The sequence below is a fragment of the Eleutherodactylus coqui genome, chromosome 6 (assembly GCF_035609145.1).
Source record: "Eleutherodactylus coqui strain aEleCoq1 chromosome 6, aEleCoq1.hap1, whole genome shotgun sequence".
NCBI classification, from domain to species: domain Eukaryota; kingdom Metazoa; phylum Chordata; class Amphibia; order Anura; family Eleutherodactylidae; genus Eleutherodactylus; species Eleutherodactylus coqui.
This window is the reverse complement of record NC_089842.1, coordinates 72,001,683-72,018,816: the sequence shown is the minus strand read 5'-3', so window position 1 is coordinate 72,018,816 and position 17,134 is coordinate 72,001,683. Positions and strand designations below refer to the sequence as shown.

Sequence of the window (17,134 nt, the reverse complement as noted above, 5' to 3'; positions counted from 1 at the left end):
ATGAAGCACTGCCTTCTGGTTTCCATAGAAACCGCCGCGTCTCTCAGTTCAGGGAGCGTGTAATAAGGACTGACTGATCTTCTGAACGTCTCCAACTACTGTATGTCTGTAACCAACTCTGTAGCGCATCACAGGACAGGCGACATTAGAGAGGTGAGTCCGGGACGAAGGTTTAATTACCAGTTCATCCGCCACCTGTGTCACGTGATCATCCTCTGTGTGGCGTCGTTTATGTAGGGCTCGGTCACGTGATGCTCCTATGCTGTGATGAAGCAGAAAAGGCGGGAAAGTGAGAGGGAAACATGGCGCAGTTTTTAAAGGACCTTCCATCCCATAATAAGAGAAACGTTAGCAGATTCCAGTCAGACCAGCAGCTATCAGTTCATCTTTCTACGGCAGAGTCCTCCTTGGAGCAGGTCATAGCGGCAGACCAGACACATCCTCCTGCGCTATCTGCAGCAGCTAGAGGGTGAAGACAATGCTGCTCTGAAAGGAAGTCATAGCCTTATAGAGATGGGGAGACGTCTGCACCCCTGCTGAAGGTGGCTTGGACTAATAGCCAAGCGCTGAATCAGGACCAGTGATCACAACCGGCGTTGGTGCAAAATACCCCAACGGTGATGATTCTGTTGCACCAGTTCTGATAGCAGTGGAGCAGTTGCCCATAGCAACCAATTATGGCTGCTGCTTTCCTTTGGCAAAAAGTGCCTGAAAAAGTAGCACTTAAAAACCGATGCGTTATCATGGCTGAGGGGCTTTTTACACGGGACGGTTGTTGGGTGATCCCAGCGATCATTGCTCAGTGAATGGAGGCGGGTGGCTCGCAGGTCACTTCAGCCGTCCGCCTTCCTTCGCAGTACGCAGGCCGTTGTAGATGAATGATGTGCGGTTTACACGGATAGAGCGTCGTCCGTTTTTTTTTGCTCGTCTAAACTGAACGACGAATGATAAGCGCACGAATTTTGGTTCCGGGTTCAGCGTTTATACTGATTATTGTTCAGATTCCTGCGACCAAGTGAGAATCCGAACTATTATCGTCCCGTACAGCGGGGCTCTACGGCGCTGGTTGATGATGGAAGCGTGATCGGACTCGCTGCGGTCAGTGCGTTCCGTCATTTACGGGTCCAGCACGCTGCTGGTTTTGTATTTCTGTCCCATAAAGGAAGTGTGAAGAGGCCCTAACTCCTCCAATTATCCGCCATTAATGGGGGGGGTGCCCTGCTTGGCATGAAGCATTTTTCTGTTATTTTTTTATATTTTGGGGTGAGGGGATTTGTTTTGTACGTTTTTGGCTAGACCCCACCCAGATGCCCGGTCTGACGTTTCGGGGCACTCTTGTGCCACATTTACCATCTCTCTCCCACGGACGCTCTGGGCTGTACCACTATGTGGATGTATCCCGTTAAAAACAAGGATGGAGAAAACATCCATGTAAATGGGCCCCTGGGGAATGTTCACACGTAGCGGGATTGGTGCAGACAAAATATGTGAACGTACCCTCGGGCCTGCGTCAGGCGAGCGTATTGAAATAAATGGGTTCTATTTCCTGTGTATTGCGTTCGCAAATACACCTGTGTGACACTGACCGTAAGGGGCGTTTCATAAGTATTGTTTTTATGAAAAAACGCAAGGCCAGATATGAGCGTAGCTGTCCATCAAGAAGTTAGGAGGTGGTGTTTTTCCTCGCTTTTGGTGCGTGTTTATTTTTTTGAACCGCAGCCTGCTCTAGTTTTGGCGTTCTTTTTCATCTGTTTTCCCGTAGACTTCTCTCTGCCTAAAAAGAAAACCAATCGGTGTGTATAAAAATAATAAAATTTCATTGTGTTATGAGTCTCAAACCCCAAAAAACTTTGTGAAAGAAGTCTAAAGGGGTTTGTAGGTTTAATATATTGGTGGCTTTTCCTTATTGGTGGCTTTTCCTTATGCCGCTTTGTAACAACCACCATATATCTGAATTTTACTTGTTTTATGACCCAAAGATCCAGTACCCTTGTCCTACTGAGCCAATCGCCATGGGGTCCTATATTGTGGTCGCCTGAATGCCGCTCCAGCATATCCGAGGTGCTCGCTGCCCCTCCTCTAAGCCTCATACGACACCCGCGTCAGTGTCACAGAGCTCTGTCTAGGACTTCATGTGGAGATGCCACGTTTTTATTTTTCTCCCGGGTTTTGTATGAATCCATGAGAATATAACCTGTACGCCTCCACGTGAAATCAAGTGCCAATGAAAATACCGTACGGTCCGTAGGAGGATTTGTATGGACAGATAATCGTATGTTCAGGGGGTCCGTCCGGAGATTCCATCATAAGTGTCAGAGAAAGATACTCAGCCTTGACAAAGTATGGACAGACATGAAAGAGCAGTCGGCCGTTCCCTACACGTCTCATTGCCACGTGTAAGATGGCTGGATGGTGACTGCTGCAACATTTCTGCAGTTTTGGACTGGATTATGATTTGACTGTGAAGTTGACCACAAAACCCCATGTTTGTAGCAAGTCTGGGTGAGACTAACCTCTCTGGATCTACCTGGTAAAGTGTTGGGGACGGCCAGTGCCAGCCTACTTGTCTGTACCAACGTATGGTCAGGCTGTAGTCACTCCTTGCTTTCCTGTTTGTAGAAAGTTTCTCCACTTTTGAAAAGCCATTAGGCTGCCTGTCCACTGGCGATGAATCGCCCGCTGATCACTCTCTGTAAAGCTTTCCATGGGATTACTATGGAAAGCGCAGCGCCGGTGTCCACGAGCGGAGAGTCACAGCGATTCTCTGCTCGTGGGATTTAAATCACAGCATGCTGCGATTGCCGCGATTCTCTGGTGAGCCTGTCAGTTCCCCTAACCCCACCAACACCCCCCCCCCCCCCCCACCCCACCCCATGGTGAAATATCGCTAGCAGACCCTGACCAGCTCTTCCAGTGACTATTATCACTACAGGGGATGTTTTCCCTGTAACTGGGCTCCTATGGATGCCCCAGCTACAGTGGGAAAGTTTCAAATAAAAAAAAAAAAACATGTGAATGTCCCCCAGAGGCTTTATAGGACGACATGGGGGACATAGGCCTCCTGCACAAGGGCGGAAATTCCACGGCGGCATTTCCGGCTGAATTTCCGCACGTGCCCGCTGGCATAGGATTGCATTTGATATTGCATTCATATGCAGATAGCCGTGATTTGACCGCGTGAAAACTCGTGCGGTAAACAAATCGCGGTATGTCCTATTTCTGTGCGAACCTCGCAGAGGCCTGCGCCCTGTGATCCAATACATATTATATACATACATATTATATATCAAAACGCCCGAAACAAAATGAGGAACCCGTTCCTGTACTTTATTTTTGCGTAAATATGCTAATAAAAAAAATGTTTAAAGAAAATTTTTTTTTTTAGCTTTTTACACCCAATAAAACTAAAAAACGGAAAAAAAATGTCAGTGAAAAAGATATAAAAAATATATCCCTATATGTCACGGAAAAAAAAACACAGCAGAAATAATTTTGGTAGCTGAAGGAAAAAATATAGGGCAGCAAAACCACCACATGGGGAAAATGCCTAAAAAAGTGTCTGGCTCTTTAGGTACAAAACTGCCTGGTCCTTAAGGGGTTAATGGGAACAGTGGCTGCAGTTACCAGCGCCGGCCACTACACAGAGGTTGGAGCGATCTGCTTCTGCCAGTGACAGCGGGCGCCCGAAGAGCTCTATTGGCCGAGGGGCGGACCCCAGCCGATCCACTGTTGATGTCATTTCCTGAAGCTAGATCCTCAATATAAGTTGTCTGCACACCCGCTTTAGGCCCCTGCACACGGAGGGGTCGGATTTCGCAAGCAGATTTTTGCCACAGAAGACCTGTGTTTGAACATTAAAAATTATTGCGATTTATCGCGGAATAGCGTTTTTCCCGTGCGGATACACAGCGTATTATCTGCGCTGGAAAAACCGCAAGCGCACTCCTTATCAGTAGAACAAAGATGTTCTTTTGTCTCTGCCGGGTCTTTACTCTGAGGCTGGACAGACCAAGCGACATTTGCGCTGCCGTTTTTATATTGATGTCTAGGTAAATTGAGGTCAGTGCGGATTTCTTTATATGCCGTATCTTCTTTTCATCTGTTACAGAAAGTAGGTCACAGAAATCAAGATGAACACTGAAATCCCCCCAAACCAGCTGTTGTCTCAGGTCAACCAGTTCTGGAGCTTGTTGGATGACATGGCTGAGAGCAGTCCGCAGAGCTACCAGAAGTTCATACAGCGACATCTGGAAGAAGGGAGGGAGTTCATGTCACCGCCTGACCCACACTTGTGTCTTCAAACTAAAATACTGGTAAAATCATTTTATTGCAGTTTGTGATTACACTTCTTGATAAATGTTTAAAGAGAACCTGCGCTTTCACTTCGCAGCGCTCGTGCTCCGTCAATCATTTTTGGCTCCTTAAGGCAACTGAAGACGGCCTCATATAGTGCTATATGGGCCATCTTCAGCTGCCGGAAGTAGCCAAAAACGGCAGACAGAGCAGGAGCGCTCCACCGTGAAAGTGCAGGTTCTCTTTAAAGTGAAGATCTGGGTTAATAACCCCATAGCGTTCAATACTGTGTTAAAATACCGCCCCGCATGCTTGGGGTTGTTGAAGGCGTTGTCGAACATGTTTTTAAAATAAAAAAATTATCTCCTTCATCCCAGTAAATAACAAACAAGCTTATACACACCTCTCCCACTCCGGGTCTCCCCTCTGATTACAGGCTGCAGCAGCGCTCGTATGCTGAGGTCTGCGGGTGGCTGCAGCAGCCCCTGTACACAGACTGACAGTAGATGCAAGTGCGGTACGGCCAGTCACCGTGTAGTCCTAGACTTAAAGTGAACCTCTTAACTAAGTTATGGTGCAATTCGGGGAGGTGAAGGGGAGCCATGGGGTGTTTTCATTTTTAAAATACTCATCCGCTCCCTTGTTCCCATGGTATCTGCTGGTAAAATTCGAGTATGGTCTGAAACTTTCACTCTTCTTTCAGACCACTGTGCACATGCTCTACCATAGAAATGCAGGGAAGAGCGCTTACACAACAGTCAGAAAGGGTTAGATTTTCAGGTCGTGCGCAATCTTCACTGGTTGACACCTTGCGAACGGGGCAGTAGGTGAGTATAAAAAAATACATCCCATCTCCCCAAAACGGAACCATAACTTAGTTTACGGTACTGCCCGTTTTGTATACGCAGCTCCTATGCAGATTTTGTCTTCATGGGTATTGACTGCGAAAGAAAAAAGCCCTTGTTGGTTACCTGACACTGCAGTCCCTTGTTCTTGCTAACATACTGTCTGTTGGGGATTTGAGAATAAAGTATTTGGTCTACTGATAACCCGAAAAGCATTTCCAGGACTGCCAAGTTGACAGTTTATGAAATCCCGCCCCCGACTAGTCTAGCACTGATCCCAAATATATAAAACGCCCGTGACCGCATATAAGGTGCAAAAAAAAGATTTTCTATATTCCTCCATATAAGCGACGTTTCGACACCTAGAGGTCTTTATCGAGCTTTACAGACCTCTAGGGGTCGAAAACTCGCTTATATGGAGGAATAAAGAAAGAATCTTTTTTTTTTTTGCCCCTTATATGCTGTCAGGGATGATATTTGGGATCATGGTTGTGAGTCATAGGCTCTGACTCTTATCAGTGACGTTGCATATGGACTTAGATGTGCTGTTTTATCCTTTGATATACCGGGTGCTGTTGGCAATACCATTGTGAGGATTTAGACTAGTCTAGCACTGATGGCCAGGCCAGGATTGAAAGATTGCTAGATTTTCCCATTCTAATGTGGATTCACACTGAAACTGAGCCACGGAAGACTTATCACTTGATTTCATGCTGACTCCAGGGGTCACGGGTCTAATTTCCATACAAGGAAGCTCCAATCGTGAAAGGGCCTGAGTCTCTGATAAAGTGGCCATTCAGTGTATCATCCACATTATAAACCATATTTTATGTATTCTGATTTAAACTCTGGTTGGTTTTATTTTCCCTAATGCTCTACATGGTGGTTGATCCAAGGATTATTCCGATTGCCTGATTGGAGTTGAGAAGGTTTTTTGTGCCTTCTTCTGAATCAACATTCAGGGGTAATAGGTTAAACTGGATGGACATATGCATTTTTTCAGCCTTACATAGTATGTTACCGCATTAGTGTATCTATATATTGAAATCTCTCCTCAAACTATATTTGTAGGATCCGGAGGAACATATGTTATTTATTAACATTTGTGGATGGAAAAGGGTCCCGTGTCCTGAATCTGATGGCCATCCTGTGCCTCTCATAGCTGGGAAACTGAAGGACACATCTGATGGAGCAGGTGAGTGATAACCTGTACAATCCAGAAGCATAAAGAAATTGTTGTTTGTGTAACCAGCAAATATAAATCAAGGCTCATAAACCAATTTTCTTATTTCTGTATTAAAAATACATTGAATACGTGTAAATGAATAAATAAGTTTCTTAAATTTGCTTATCACAGATTTCTACCCTATTTACGCGCGCTGACTGTCGGCTAAACGTTCTGCACGAGCAGGTGATGTCACCGCTAGCTGCTTGTGCAGAATATTCAGACAGATCATCGGTGACGATCGCTAACTTCTCGCTCAGTGCTTCGTATTCTATGTGATGCACGGAGCGGGGAGCGTTTAGACGCAGCGAGAAGTGAGTGAACCAGCAATGCTTTTTATGCTGGTTAAAAGTGAGAGACAAACGAATAGTAAACAACGGCTTTGCATTTAGAATAACGATTATTGCTAATTTTTGTTCGTTTGACTTTCACGCGACAATCGTTACTTGTAAATGGCCCTTTAGAGCGAAACTCTGATCCTTTTGCCGGCTAATAACAAATGAGACAAGATGTACCGGTGTTGTGCAGATACTGGTCAACCCTGCGGCTTAGGAGAGTATCTGATACCGGGTTACACCGGGAGCTTCAGGGCCGACAGCACTTGTTTCCTGTCACTTCCATTTGTTAACAGAATGACTACAGATAGAAAACACAATGCTGGAGATCGCTGGGAATTCCACCCAAGGGAATTATGAATTGGTAAATCCTCACACCACACATTTCAGTAATATTCAGACTTCTGGTACTGGAAAAAATGACACAAGATTCTAGACAAAGGACTGCGCACATCAACGATATTTGAATGTTAGCTTAGATTTTTGTGTCAAAACCTAAAAAGGGGATTTCTTTTTTTAATTTATCCCTCTTAACCCTTAGAGGACACTGACATTTTTCTATTTTCATCTTTGTTTTCTCTTCCCTTCTTTTAAAAAAATCTAAAAAGAAATTGTAACTTTTTTTTTCCATTTACATAGCCATATGAGGAGGGCAGAATGAGTTAATCGTACATTTAATGTATTATAATTGGAGATGAGCGAGTATACTCGCTAAGGCTAACTACTCGAGCGAGTAGTGCCTTAGCCGAGTATCCTCCCACTCGACTCTAAAGATTCGGGGGCCGGCGGGGGAGAGCGGGGAGGAACGGAGGGGAGATCTCCCTCTCCCACCCCACCCCACCCTACCTGCTCACCGCCGCAACTCACCTGTCACTTGCGCCGGCAGCCGAATCTTTACAGACCAGCAGGAGGATACTCGGCTAAGGCACTACTCGCTCGAGTAGTTAGCCTTAGCGAGTATACTCGCTCATCTCTAATTATAATATACTGAAAAGCCATTGGAAGAAAAAGGGAGAGAGCTACCACTGTAAGGCCTCATGTCCGCGACATGTGCAGATTTTTCATGTGGATATCCGCAGCGAATTCACTGCGAGTCATCGTTGCTTGTGGGAGATCACCAATCGCGTTTTTTCCCGCAAAATCCGCAACCCCACCTCCCAGCCTTTTCTCCACCTTCCTAATTGATTTTAACCTTCAAATCTGCAGTGAATCTGCAATTTGCAGATGCACCGTGGATCATAAACTCTCATAGGGATGAATAGGGCACATCCACGTGTGATCCTCGGTAAAATGGAGCATCTACACGTGACATCTGCAAATCATTTAACACCTGTGGATTTGTTTTCTTTGATGTGCGGACGCCCAATGCTTCCCTATAGGCAGCTTGATTTGCGTATCTCACACGCAAGTGCCACGAGCAGATTCTGCAAATCAAATCAGCGCACGGACATTGGGCCCAAGCGCTCTGGGTAGGGTGATTGGTGTATCCAGCTTTGGCTATGATTGGGTTAGAGGGCTGTCACTCAGCCTATTCAACCAATCAGAGCAATCTCTAGCAATAGATGCTTTGCCACCTTGACAAGTAGCCGGCCCAGATCTCCGAAAACAACGGCTGGGACCCCGACGGCACCTGCAAGGTGAGTATTGATTTTTTTTTTGTTTTTTTTCAGCACCCTTGCTGAAAACGCAGCCAAAACGCTGGCATATCACATGCCAGCGCTGCTGAAACTGGGCGAAATCTGCAGTAAATGCAGCGTCAAAAAACGCTGCGTTTCTGCAAACACCTGTGTAAGGCCTTAATGGTGCCATTAAAAAAAGACAAAATATCACACACTGTCTAATGCACCTGCACACAGACAGACATGGTGCTGGGATGCTAGACACAGAAATACTTTATAATTTTGTTCCTTAAGGGTACGTTCATATAATGGAAATGGTGTGGATTTTCGCAGAAAATTGCAACACAATCTAATTCAAAACAATTCCAAAGTGATTCGGACACTGATATGCAGTAGACGTCACCCCTTCAGGTAAAACAGTGAAATGTGTTGTGGATCTGCATCAAGAACCACATCAAAATCAGAACCATTAGTGTGGATGTGGACAAGGTTCTCATGCAGAATTTGGTGTGGATTTTCCGCTGCAGAATGTCAGCACCATTTCTACTACATGTGAATGTACCCTAATCAACTATTCAACTGTTACATACTGGGAGAGTGTTGGCGGAATGTCAGGGGGTCACATCAGGAGGGGGGGGGGGTCACATGACTGACGCAATCTCTAGTCCTGTTCTTAGCCCATGGCTTCACTACAGTCTGCAGTATTTTTTGGTGCAGAGACAGATGCTAAAGTGCTGGTAAAATACAGGTATATCAGCAGAACTCTGAATGCATATTAGTAAATGGCTATAGCCTCTTATTCTATAAATAAATTGAAATATAATCTGAATAGTTACTGGCCATTATGTGACTTGTATCCTGCATTTATGTATAATTCTAAGTTCCTCTGAGCTGGTGGGTGGGACCTGCTGTCATGATGTCTTCTATGAACTGCACATGGAGAAAAGAGCAGAATCTGCTCTTTTCAACACCCTGTAGCACATACATAGACATAACATAATCCTGGAGGACGCTGGAGAAGTACTAAGCAGTGTAAATATGATTTTAGTAGGTAAAAAATAGTAAACAATCACGATTAGCAGCATGCATATTTGTGTGAGCCTTTCCTCATACCCCTCCCCTCTGCTTTCATAGACTTTAATGAGCAGGATGACTCATCCTCTTCCTCTACTTCCTGTATTGCAGTCCTGCTGTCTCCAGTAACAGAGATAACATCACTTGACAGCAGGCAGTGGACAGCAAGCCAGAAGGAAGTAGGTCCACTAGTGGCCAGCACTTTGACCAATTTGTCACCACAAAAACATAACTTTATGAAATTTGCAGTTTTGCTAATTATCACGTTGGCTATCATATAAGCACAAATTGTTTAAAAAGTTCGTGACCATTTAAGTCCGGTTTTGTTCTTTGTCTAGCCTCACAAATGTACATTTTACAAGTGGTTTGATGACTGGTTACTAAGCACACATGATGATGTTTTCTCTTCTGCTAGTTATTAGCATTGCCTACAGCCCAGAAGTCCTGGCAAAAGCCGACAAAGACCCCACAGAGCAGGACCAGCTCATCCGCCTGGCAATGAAATACATAGAACAACACCACAAAGTCCCCCTCTGTCATTCTTACCGGGTTGCTCCATTTAATTTGAAAGGCACCATACAGCAAATGAGGAACGCCTTACAAGCAACTGGGGTGAAGCCGGAAAAGACAAAGGAAAAAACGCAGGATGGTGAGTGAAACCTGTCAGATTTATTCATTATATGATAAACCAAATGGTTATACCATAGTACTCAATGTACATGAATTATCTAGTCTTCACCAGAAATATGCCACATAAAGAAAATAAAACAATCGATCATTTTAAAAATAACCAAAGTGCTTATAGTTTCACTGCTTCAATGCTGAGTGGTCAAAGGGGTCCTACACCACTGACCATAGACAGAGATCGGGAAAAAGAGTTTAAGTAGTTCAGCAGGACAGCGGACATCCCGCATGTACTCCCCTACAAGAACTGAGATCTGTGCAGAATCAGCATATTAGAAAGTTGTATCCTGCCCCAAAATATCAGTAAGTAGAACTCTTTACTTTAGGCCATTTATAAAATGCCCTACTGAGGGAAAGATCAGGTAGGTAAGTATAGCTGTGCGCACAAATGAAGGCTTCGGGCTCTCTGCTGGTGGAGGGGGTTTTGTGACCGTTTCTAGCTCCTGAAGTGCATTAAATTCGTGATTTGTTCCAAGTATTCATGTTGGCTTTGCCCTTCAGATCCTGACAGATCATTGCTGGAACAGCTAAAAAACATGGCAGTGAAAGGAGAAGACAAAGAGGAACCTAAGAAACCTCTAGAGATAACAAACAAGACCAAGCCAAAAGTCGGCCTGATAGAAGTGATCTCCAGCACAGAGCTGAATGAGGAAGAACCGCTCCCTTCACCACAGCATGAACTATCTGTGATGAAGGACAACTCTGGGAACCCACAAACTATAATTTTGATGGCGCAATTACAAGGGGTGTGCTCTATTTCCAGCTGTGATCTAAATGTATCCAAGGTAAGTGGACAGATCTGTGTACTAAATGTATACTTCAGCCACTAAGTGCAAAGCACTCAGTAAGGCCGGGCTTACACAACCATATTGGAATTGCGTATTACGTGGGCTCTGTCTGCCCATGTGATACACGGTAACTCGCAGGCAATCATTTACATTCACTTATGCAGTTCAGCTCACATTAATGTGTCGGAGTTGCGTAATCCGTGAGCACAAAAAAGAAAGCAGCATGTTCTATTTTGATATATATAGACTGCGCTGGAAATATTTAAAAAAAAAAAGGTCTGGTGCGCATGACCGGGTGCGGTTATATGCAGGGTCACTGCCTGATTCACAGCTGTAAACACTGCGGGAGCCCTATTGGTTTTCACGCTTAATGACATGTGGGCTCGGCCTTAAAAGGGGTTGTCCAGGAATGCCACAAAAAGGCAGCCTGTGGCCACCCATTCAAATACAGGAAAATGCATGTGCAGACCGGAGGGGAAGGTGGGTGAGAGTGCTCTAAATGCAAGCACTGTTACATGCTTGTGGAAGTAGAGCACTGTGTCCAGCCTGAATAAGAATAGTGGGGTGGGAGAAATGCTACTGTTCCTAAACAACTGAGTAAAGGCCCTTTTACATGCTATGATTATCGCTTAAACAACTGCACGACATTTTTTTTAAATAAAATTACACGTGCAGATAAGGGCTTTAATCATCTGCATTTTCCTCCATGAGTTGTTTGCTATGGTTATCACATAAACACATGCCCAGCTGAGCAAACATCTGGCTGGCAGATTCCATTGTTCTCCTCCTGGCAGAGTAAATAGTGTACTTATTATGCATGCAAACACAATAGCTACACTGTTAAAGTCTTTTGAATAGCCATGGAATGGTTTTTATGCTGGCTAAAAACCAGTTCTAAATGACAATTGAACAAATAGTGCACAACTGCCCATGTTTACATGTAACACTTTTCGCTCCCTTTCGGCTGTTTGAACAAATTTTGAGATAAACAAAGGCTCTTTTACATGCAACGTTTAAGTCCTGGTGTGTGTGTGTGTGTGTGTGTGGATTTCACACTGCAAGTCTGCAGCAATTTACAGTAGAATACAGGCGGTACAGTTTTCAAAATGCTATTCTTGTGATCCAGAGGGAGCCAAGTTTTAATTTTCTTCACATCAGACAATTAAATTAGACCTATGTTTACTTTTTAGGATGATTTGATGCTTGAAGTTCCTGGAAAATACAGACTGCACTTAGATCTACCTGAGCTGGTCAACGAAGAAACTGTCACTGCAAAGTACCACAAAGCAAACGGCACTCTGACTGTCACAATGACTCTACTATAGTGCAGCGGTATGATTACGGCGGCATCATGCAACACTGGCTGTACGGTGAGGGAGACGTGGCTGGCAAATAACAAAAAATGTCACCATTTAGGGATCTGGAACCCATAACCTAAACCTATATGAAAACCAGAAATGTTGTGGACCTCTCACATGGGACAGAACAGGATGCACGACAAGACGCGGGGAATTCAGCACCAAAATCTGCAGTTAGACTTGTGCATTTTGGTGTGGATTCCGTAACTGCGGATTTAGCTGCATCCTGCAGTGTAATTCTGTCCTATCTGAAAGGTCCCTCATGGGCTAAAGTAATCCTGCAAAGACTCTGTGCCATCAGTGGTGTAGATTTCACTACCTGTGCCAGCATTTACAAGGTGCCCTGACTGTAGGTTTATAAATATTGGTTCTGTTCAAATCCAGGGTGAAATAGTGCTGCATGCAATACTTCATACAGGAAAATGAGTCCATGTTCCACATAGATTTGTGCACTCCCACGTGCATACAGCTTTAATTGGTGAACTAAATAATCCTGAACACAGCTCCGTAGTCTCATGTAAAGAGCGAGCAGGGCGGCCGGTGGTTTTGTGTCATTTTAACGTGCAGTTCGTTGGATATACAATCTAATGTACTGCACACACTTCTCTAACCAGACATAGGTGGTGTCACTTGTGTGAGCTGAAATAAAGTAGAATTTCTTAAACAAACCTGGCTATTTATATAATACACATTTATGAGCAACTATTAACCCAAGCTTTCTGGTAAATTATACCCCAACGTAAACTGAAGCAGCTGTAGTTTGCTAGATGATAGCACTGAGGATGACAGACTCTACTTCGAGTGCAGGCAAGAACTAGACCGCTTTCACTTGATCAGAATATGGGGAAATTATTTTTGTTCCTATATTAAAGAAGAGTATCTGAGCCACAGTCTACATGTATATAGGGTACTAGCTGATATACCCGGCTTCGCCCAAGTTAATTTGGTACTGGTGTTTATCTGGTGTTCACACGGAAAATCTTATGAAGTCGTGGTTACTTTTGAGATACCGAGGAAAAAAATATGTTCCCCATTTTGCATGGTTCTTTGCGTTACCCAGGAAACACCACGTGGAGGTAACCATGCGACGTCTCCTTTATATAAAATGACATCAGGAAGTAAGAGAATTAGATTCCGTACGTAAAATTTGGACGCTAATTCTTTTGCGCTTAGAATAATCGAGTTGGGACCTCTTAACTTTTTCTATTTGACATAATCAATGCCCGTGCCAAATTTTATGTTTCCCAAGTCGTCTCCACGACAGCACCACCTGAGATAGCCTCCTCCTGTTTGGACAGGAACACACCGAGAGGTTAAAAAGCTCCCACCTTCCTCAGTATCTTCCTTTCCTGCCAGGAGGCAGGATCTCCGAGAGGTGCTGGTGGAGACACCAGCATGAAGACTACTTACTGCGGATCGGAGGGCAGTGAGTCTACCTCTCCTCCCTTGTGACAGACGACTCCCGGGATGCCACATGGGATGGTATTTCCCAGGCCAGGTTCCTCCGGCGGCGGCCCATGGGGGGTTCAAAGCGGGAGCCCCAACCCTCCTCCTCCTCCGGTGTGTAGAACCCGGCGCGGCGCTCCTGTAGTCCCTTTGACACATCGGAGGGGGCAGGGCGTCGCGTCACGTGTCCAGTGTGGTGATGTCATCACACAGGCGTCGCCGAACTCGGAGGGGGCGGGGCTTGGTGCGGAGGCACCAAATTTTAAAATTTAAAAGGAACCTGAGAGAAGACGAGAAGTTGTAAGGTGAGGTTGCTATTGGGGCTGGCTTAAGATTGCTCCCAAAAGTGTCTGCAGCACTAGTATTTCAGATGAGTGCTCCAGCACTGGACATCGCTGAATCCTCAGCCTCAGCGGGGGCCGTAAGTACCCAGTGCGGCAAAACATTTATGCAAAAGATCCAATGTTTAATATTGGGAATGTTGCATTCTTATCCGGAAAAACTCTGTTTGTCTGCTAGGGGGATAAAAAAAGACGCCCCTCCCAGAACAAAACCCCCAAAGTGTGCAGCGTGCGGGTCAAGGCTGCCATCTACGTATGAGAGACTTCTATGCAAGGCATGCGTATCCAAGCTGATTAAGGAGGAATTGGGGGGATTCCTGGAAGACGTCAGGAAGCTGGTTAAGGAGGAGGTGCGATTAGCTCTGACGTCACAAAGAGCGCCACCAGCGGGGGCATCCAGGGCTAAACGCCAGAAAAGGGCGTAAAGCCCGGAAGAATTGTCAGACTCTGAGAGTTCAATCGGGACAGAGCAGGAAGAACTAGCGCCCGAAGACTACTCAGATGATGAAGACTATAAAAAGTACTTATTCCACCAAGAAGATTTAGCGGAGCTCATTGTCTGTTAGGGCTACGCTTAAGATGGAGGAATCCAGAGAACCGTGTACTATACAGGACGAGATATTTGGGGGACTAGGGGAAAGACGTAGGCACACCTTCCCAGTCCATAATAACATCTCTAAAATGATTCAAAAAGAGTTGAAAAAGCCTGATGCGGGATCGTCCTCCTCTAGGGGGGTTAAAAAAAGATACCCGTTTGAAGACGAGGTGTGCAGAAGCTGGTAAGAAGTACCCAAGGTGGAGGTGCCGGTGGCCAGGGTGGCTAAAAGAACGACCCTGCCCTTTGAGAACGCCATGCAATGGAAGGATCCAATGGATCGGAAGGCTGAAGGCCTCTTGAAAAGATCATGGGAGGCAGCAGCAAACATACTCAGACCAGGGGTCGCAGCCACTTGTGTGGCCAGGACCCTAGGAGTGTGGTTGGAGCTCCATATAAAAAAACAAAATTCCGAGGGAGCAGATTTTAAATTCTCTCCCTATCCTAAAGATGGCCACAAACTTCTTGGCGGACGCATCGGCGGAGACAGTAAAACTGGTGACAGCCCTGTCTAATTCTGGCAGAAGGGTCCTATGGCTAAAGTCCTGGTCGGTCCGACTTAGCCTCTAAAAACAAGCTGTGTTCTCTTCCATTCTATGGGCAATTTCTCTTCGGCCCAGATCTCGACAAAATCCTCGAAAAAGTGGCCGACAGGAAGAAGGGATTCCCAGAAGAAAAGCAACAGAGGGGGAGGACCTTTTTTCGGGCCCTAGTGCAACAGCCCGAATTTTATCGAGCCAAAGGCAAGACAGGCCGCTGGAGTTACCCCAAGGGGGGTAGAGGGAGAAAGTTCCACGATCTGCGAGGGCGCATGGATCCCAGAAATCCTACAGCGGGGATACCAAATAGAACTGATGTCCCTCCCCAGAAGAAAATACGTTACTACAAGGGGCTCAGCACAACAGTTACGCCTACTATAACAGAGCGTTTGGGAACTACTAAGGTCAAAACGCAATATCCTCTGTACCTCAGAACGAAGAGACCCGGGGCCACTACTCCAGACTCTTCCTGATAAGGAAACCTTGCAGGAAACCTCGCATGATAATAAACCTGAAGCCTCTGAACGCCTTCATCAAATACCGGAAATTCAAGATGGAGTCAATCTCAACAGTAAAGCTGATACCCAAGGGAGCCTATATGGCGGCTATAGATCTAAAAGACGTGTACTTCCATGTGCCGATCCACAAGGATTCTCAAAAATACCTGAGGTTCACACTGGATATGGGCAGAAGAACAAGTCACCTGCAGTTCAGATGCCTTCCCTTCGGGATCTCCTTAGCGCCCTGAATCTTTACGAAAATCATGGCAGAGATAGCTGCCTACCTGAGAAAGAAATCCATCCTGATTGTAGCAGAGTCCAGAGAGCTCTTAACAGAACACCTGGCGATGGTGCTCGATCTGTTCCAATTCCTAGGATGGATTATAAATGAGGAAAAATCCAGCTTAGATCCCAGCAGAGAAAAAGTATTCCTTGGCATAACGCTCGACTTGGAATCTCAATGCTCTTTCCTTCCCGAGGTGATACAAAAGTTCTGTCAGCTGGTCAAAACCTTTCTGCGGAGACGGTCATGTACAGTCCGAGAGGCCATGTCTCTCCTAGGAAGCCTGATATCATGCAGCCCGGGGTTAGCGTGGGCCCAAGCTTATACCAGAGCCCTGCAGATCGCAGTCCTTTCAGTCTGGGACAGAAGAAAGTTCTCATTAGGGACAAAGATGCGCATCCAAAACGCAGTGAAGTTAAGGGTGGTGACAAGGTACCAACCCTCAAACAATTTAGTTACGCCCCCAGCTTCTGATTAAATTTAGACAGGGCAGGAGGACAGCGGCGAGGCAGGGAGTGGCGGTGTAGGCAGAGCCAGAGGTGCTGGAGGAGACAGCAGGAAGTCACCTCGGTGAGCCTGGGACCTCTGGCAGAGGTGCTGGAGGACACCGGCGAGCCTGGGAGTGGCAGCCTGATGAATCCTCCAAGTGCCGTCCTGACATGGCAGGAGGACTGCAGCCAGAGCAGGCGCGGCGGCGGCTGAGGAACACGGACAGCGGATCCTAACAGTGAGTGACTGGAGCAATTGCCGGCCGGGACGGAGCTGACAGCCGGAACAGCAGCTGCAAAAAATTGGCCGCACGCACCACTGAGGGAGAGCAGGGACAGCTGCAGCGTGTGCAGTGATTTTGTGCCCATGCTGGAGGGTTAGGGTTCATTTTCCTATTAGGCTTACATTTATAGCTGTAAAGGCTTCTGCATTCACAGCTAATAATGTAAGCCTAATAGGAAAACTAACCCCTAACCCACCAGGCCAGGAAAAAAAATCACTACGGACGCTGCTGCTAGGACCTTACTGAATTCACCCAATCAGGAACTAGGGGTGTGACAGGGGCGTTTCTCCATCCAAGCCCTGTCAAACCACCAGCTTCCAGTGGCGTTAAGATACAATTATATATGAGTATTATTGTGAGTAAATGAACCTTTCTGCATTGATACTAATAAAAAGTGATGTGATTGTGTTTATCTAAACTAATAACACACAAGCATT

At 45.7% G+C, this 17,134-nt stretch overlaps 1 protein-coding gene across 1 annotated transcript; it reads left to right on the top strand.

Moving 5' to 3' along the window:
• Window positions 1-27: 27 nt before the first annotated feature.
• On the top strand, window positions 28-13,138 carry PIH1D2 (PIH1 domain containing 2). The gene is made up of 6 exons (XM_066606981.1): window positions 28-153; window positions 4,109-4,313; window positions 6,210-6,333; window positions 9,807-10,040; window positions 10,577-10,860; window positions 12,054-13,138. Exons 2-6 carry the CDS (start codon window positions 4,131-4,133, stop codon window positions 12,186-12,188), a joined length of 960 nt encoding a protein of 319 aa, XP_066463078.1. The 5' UTR covers window positions 28-153; window positions 4,109-4,130; the 3' UTR covers window positions 12,189-13,138.
• The last annotated feature ends 3,996 nt before the right edge of the window (window positions 13,139-17,134 follow it).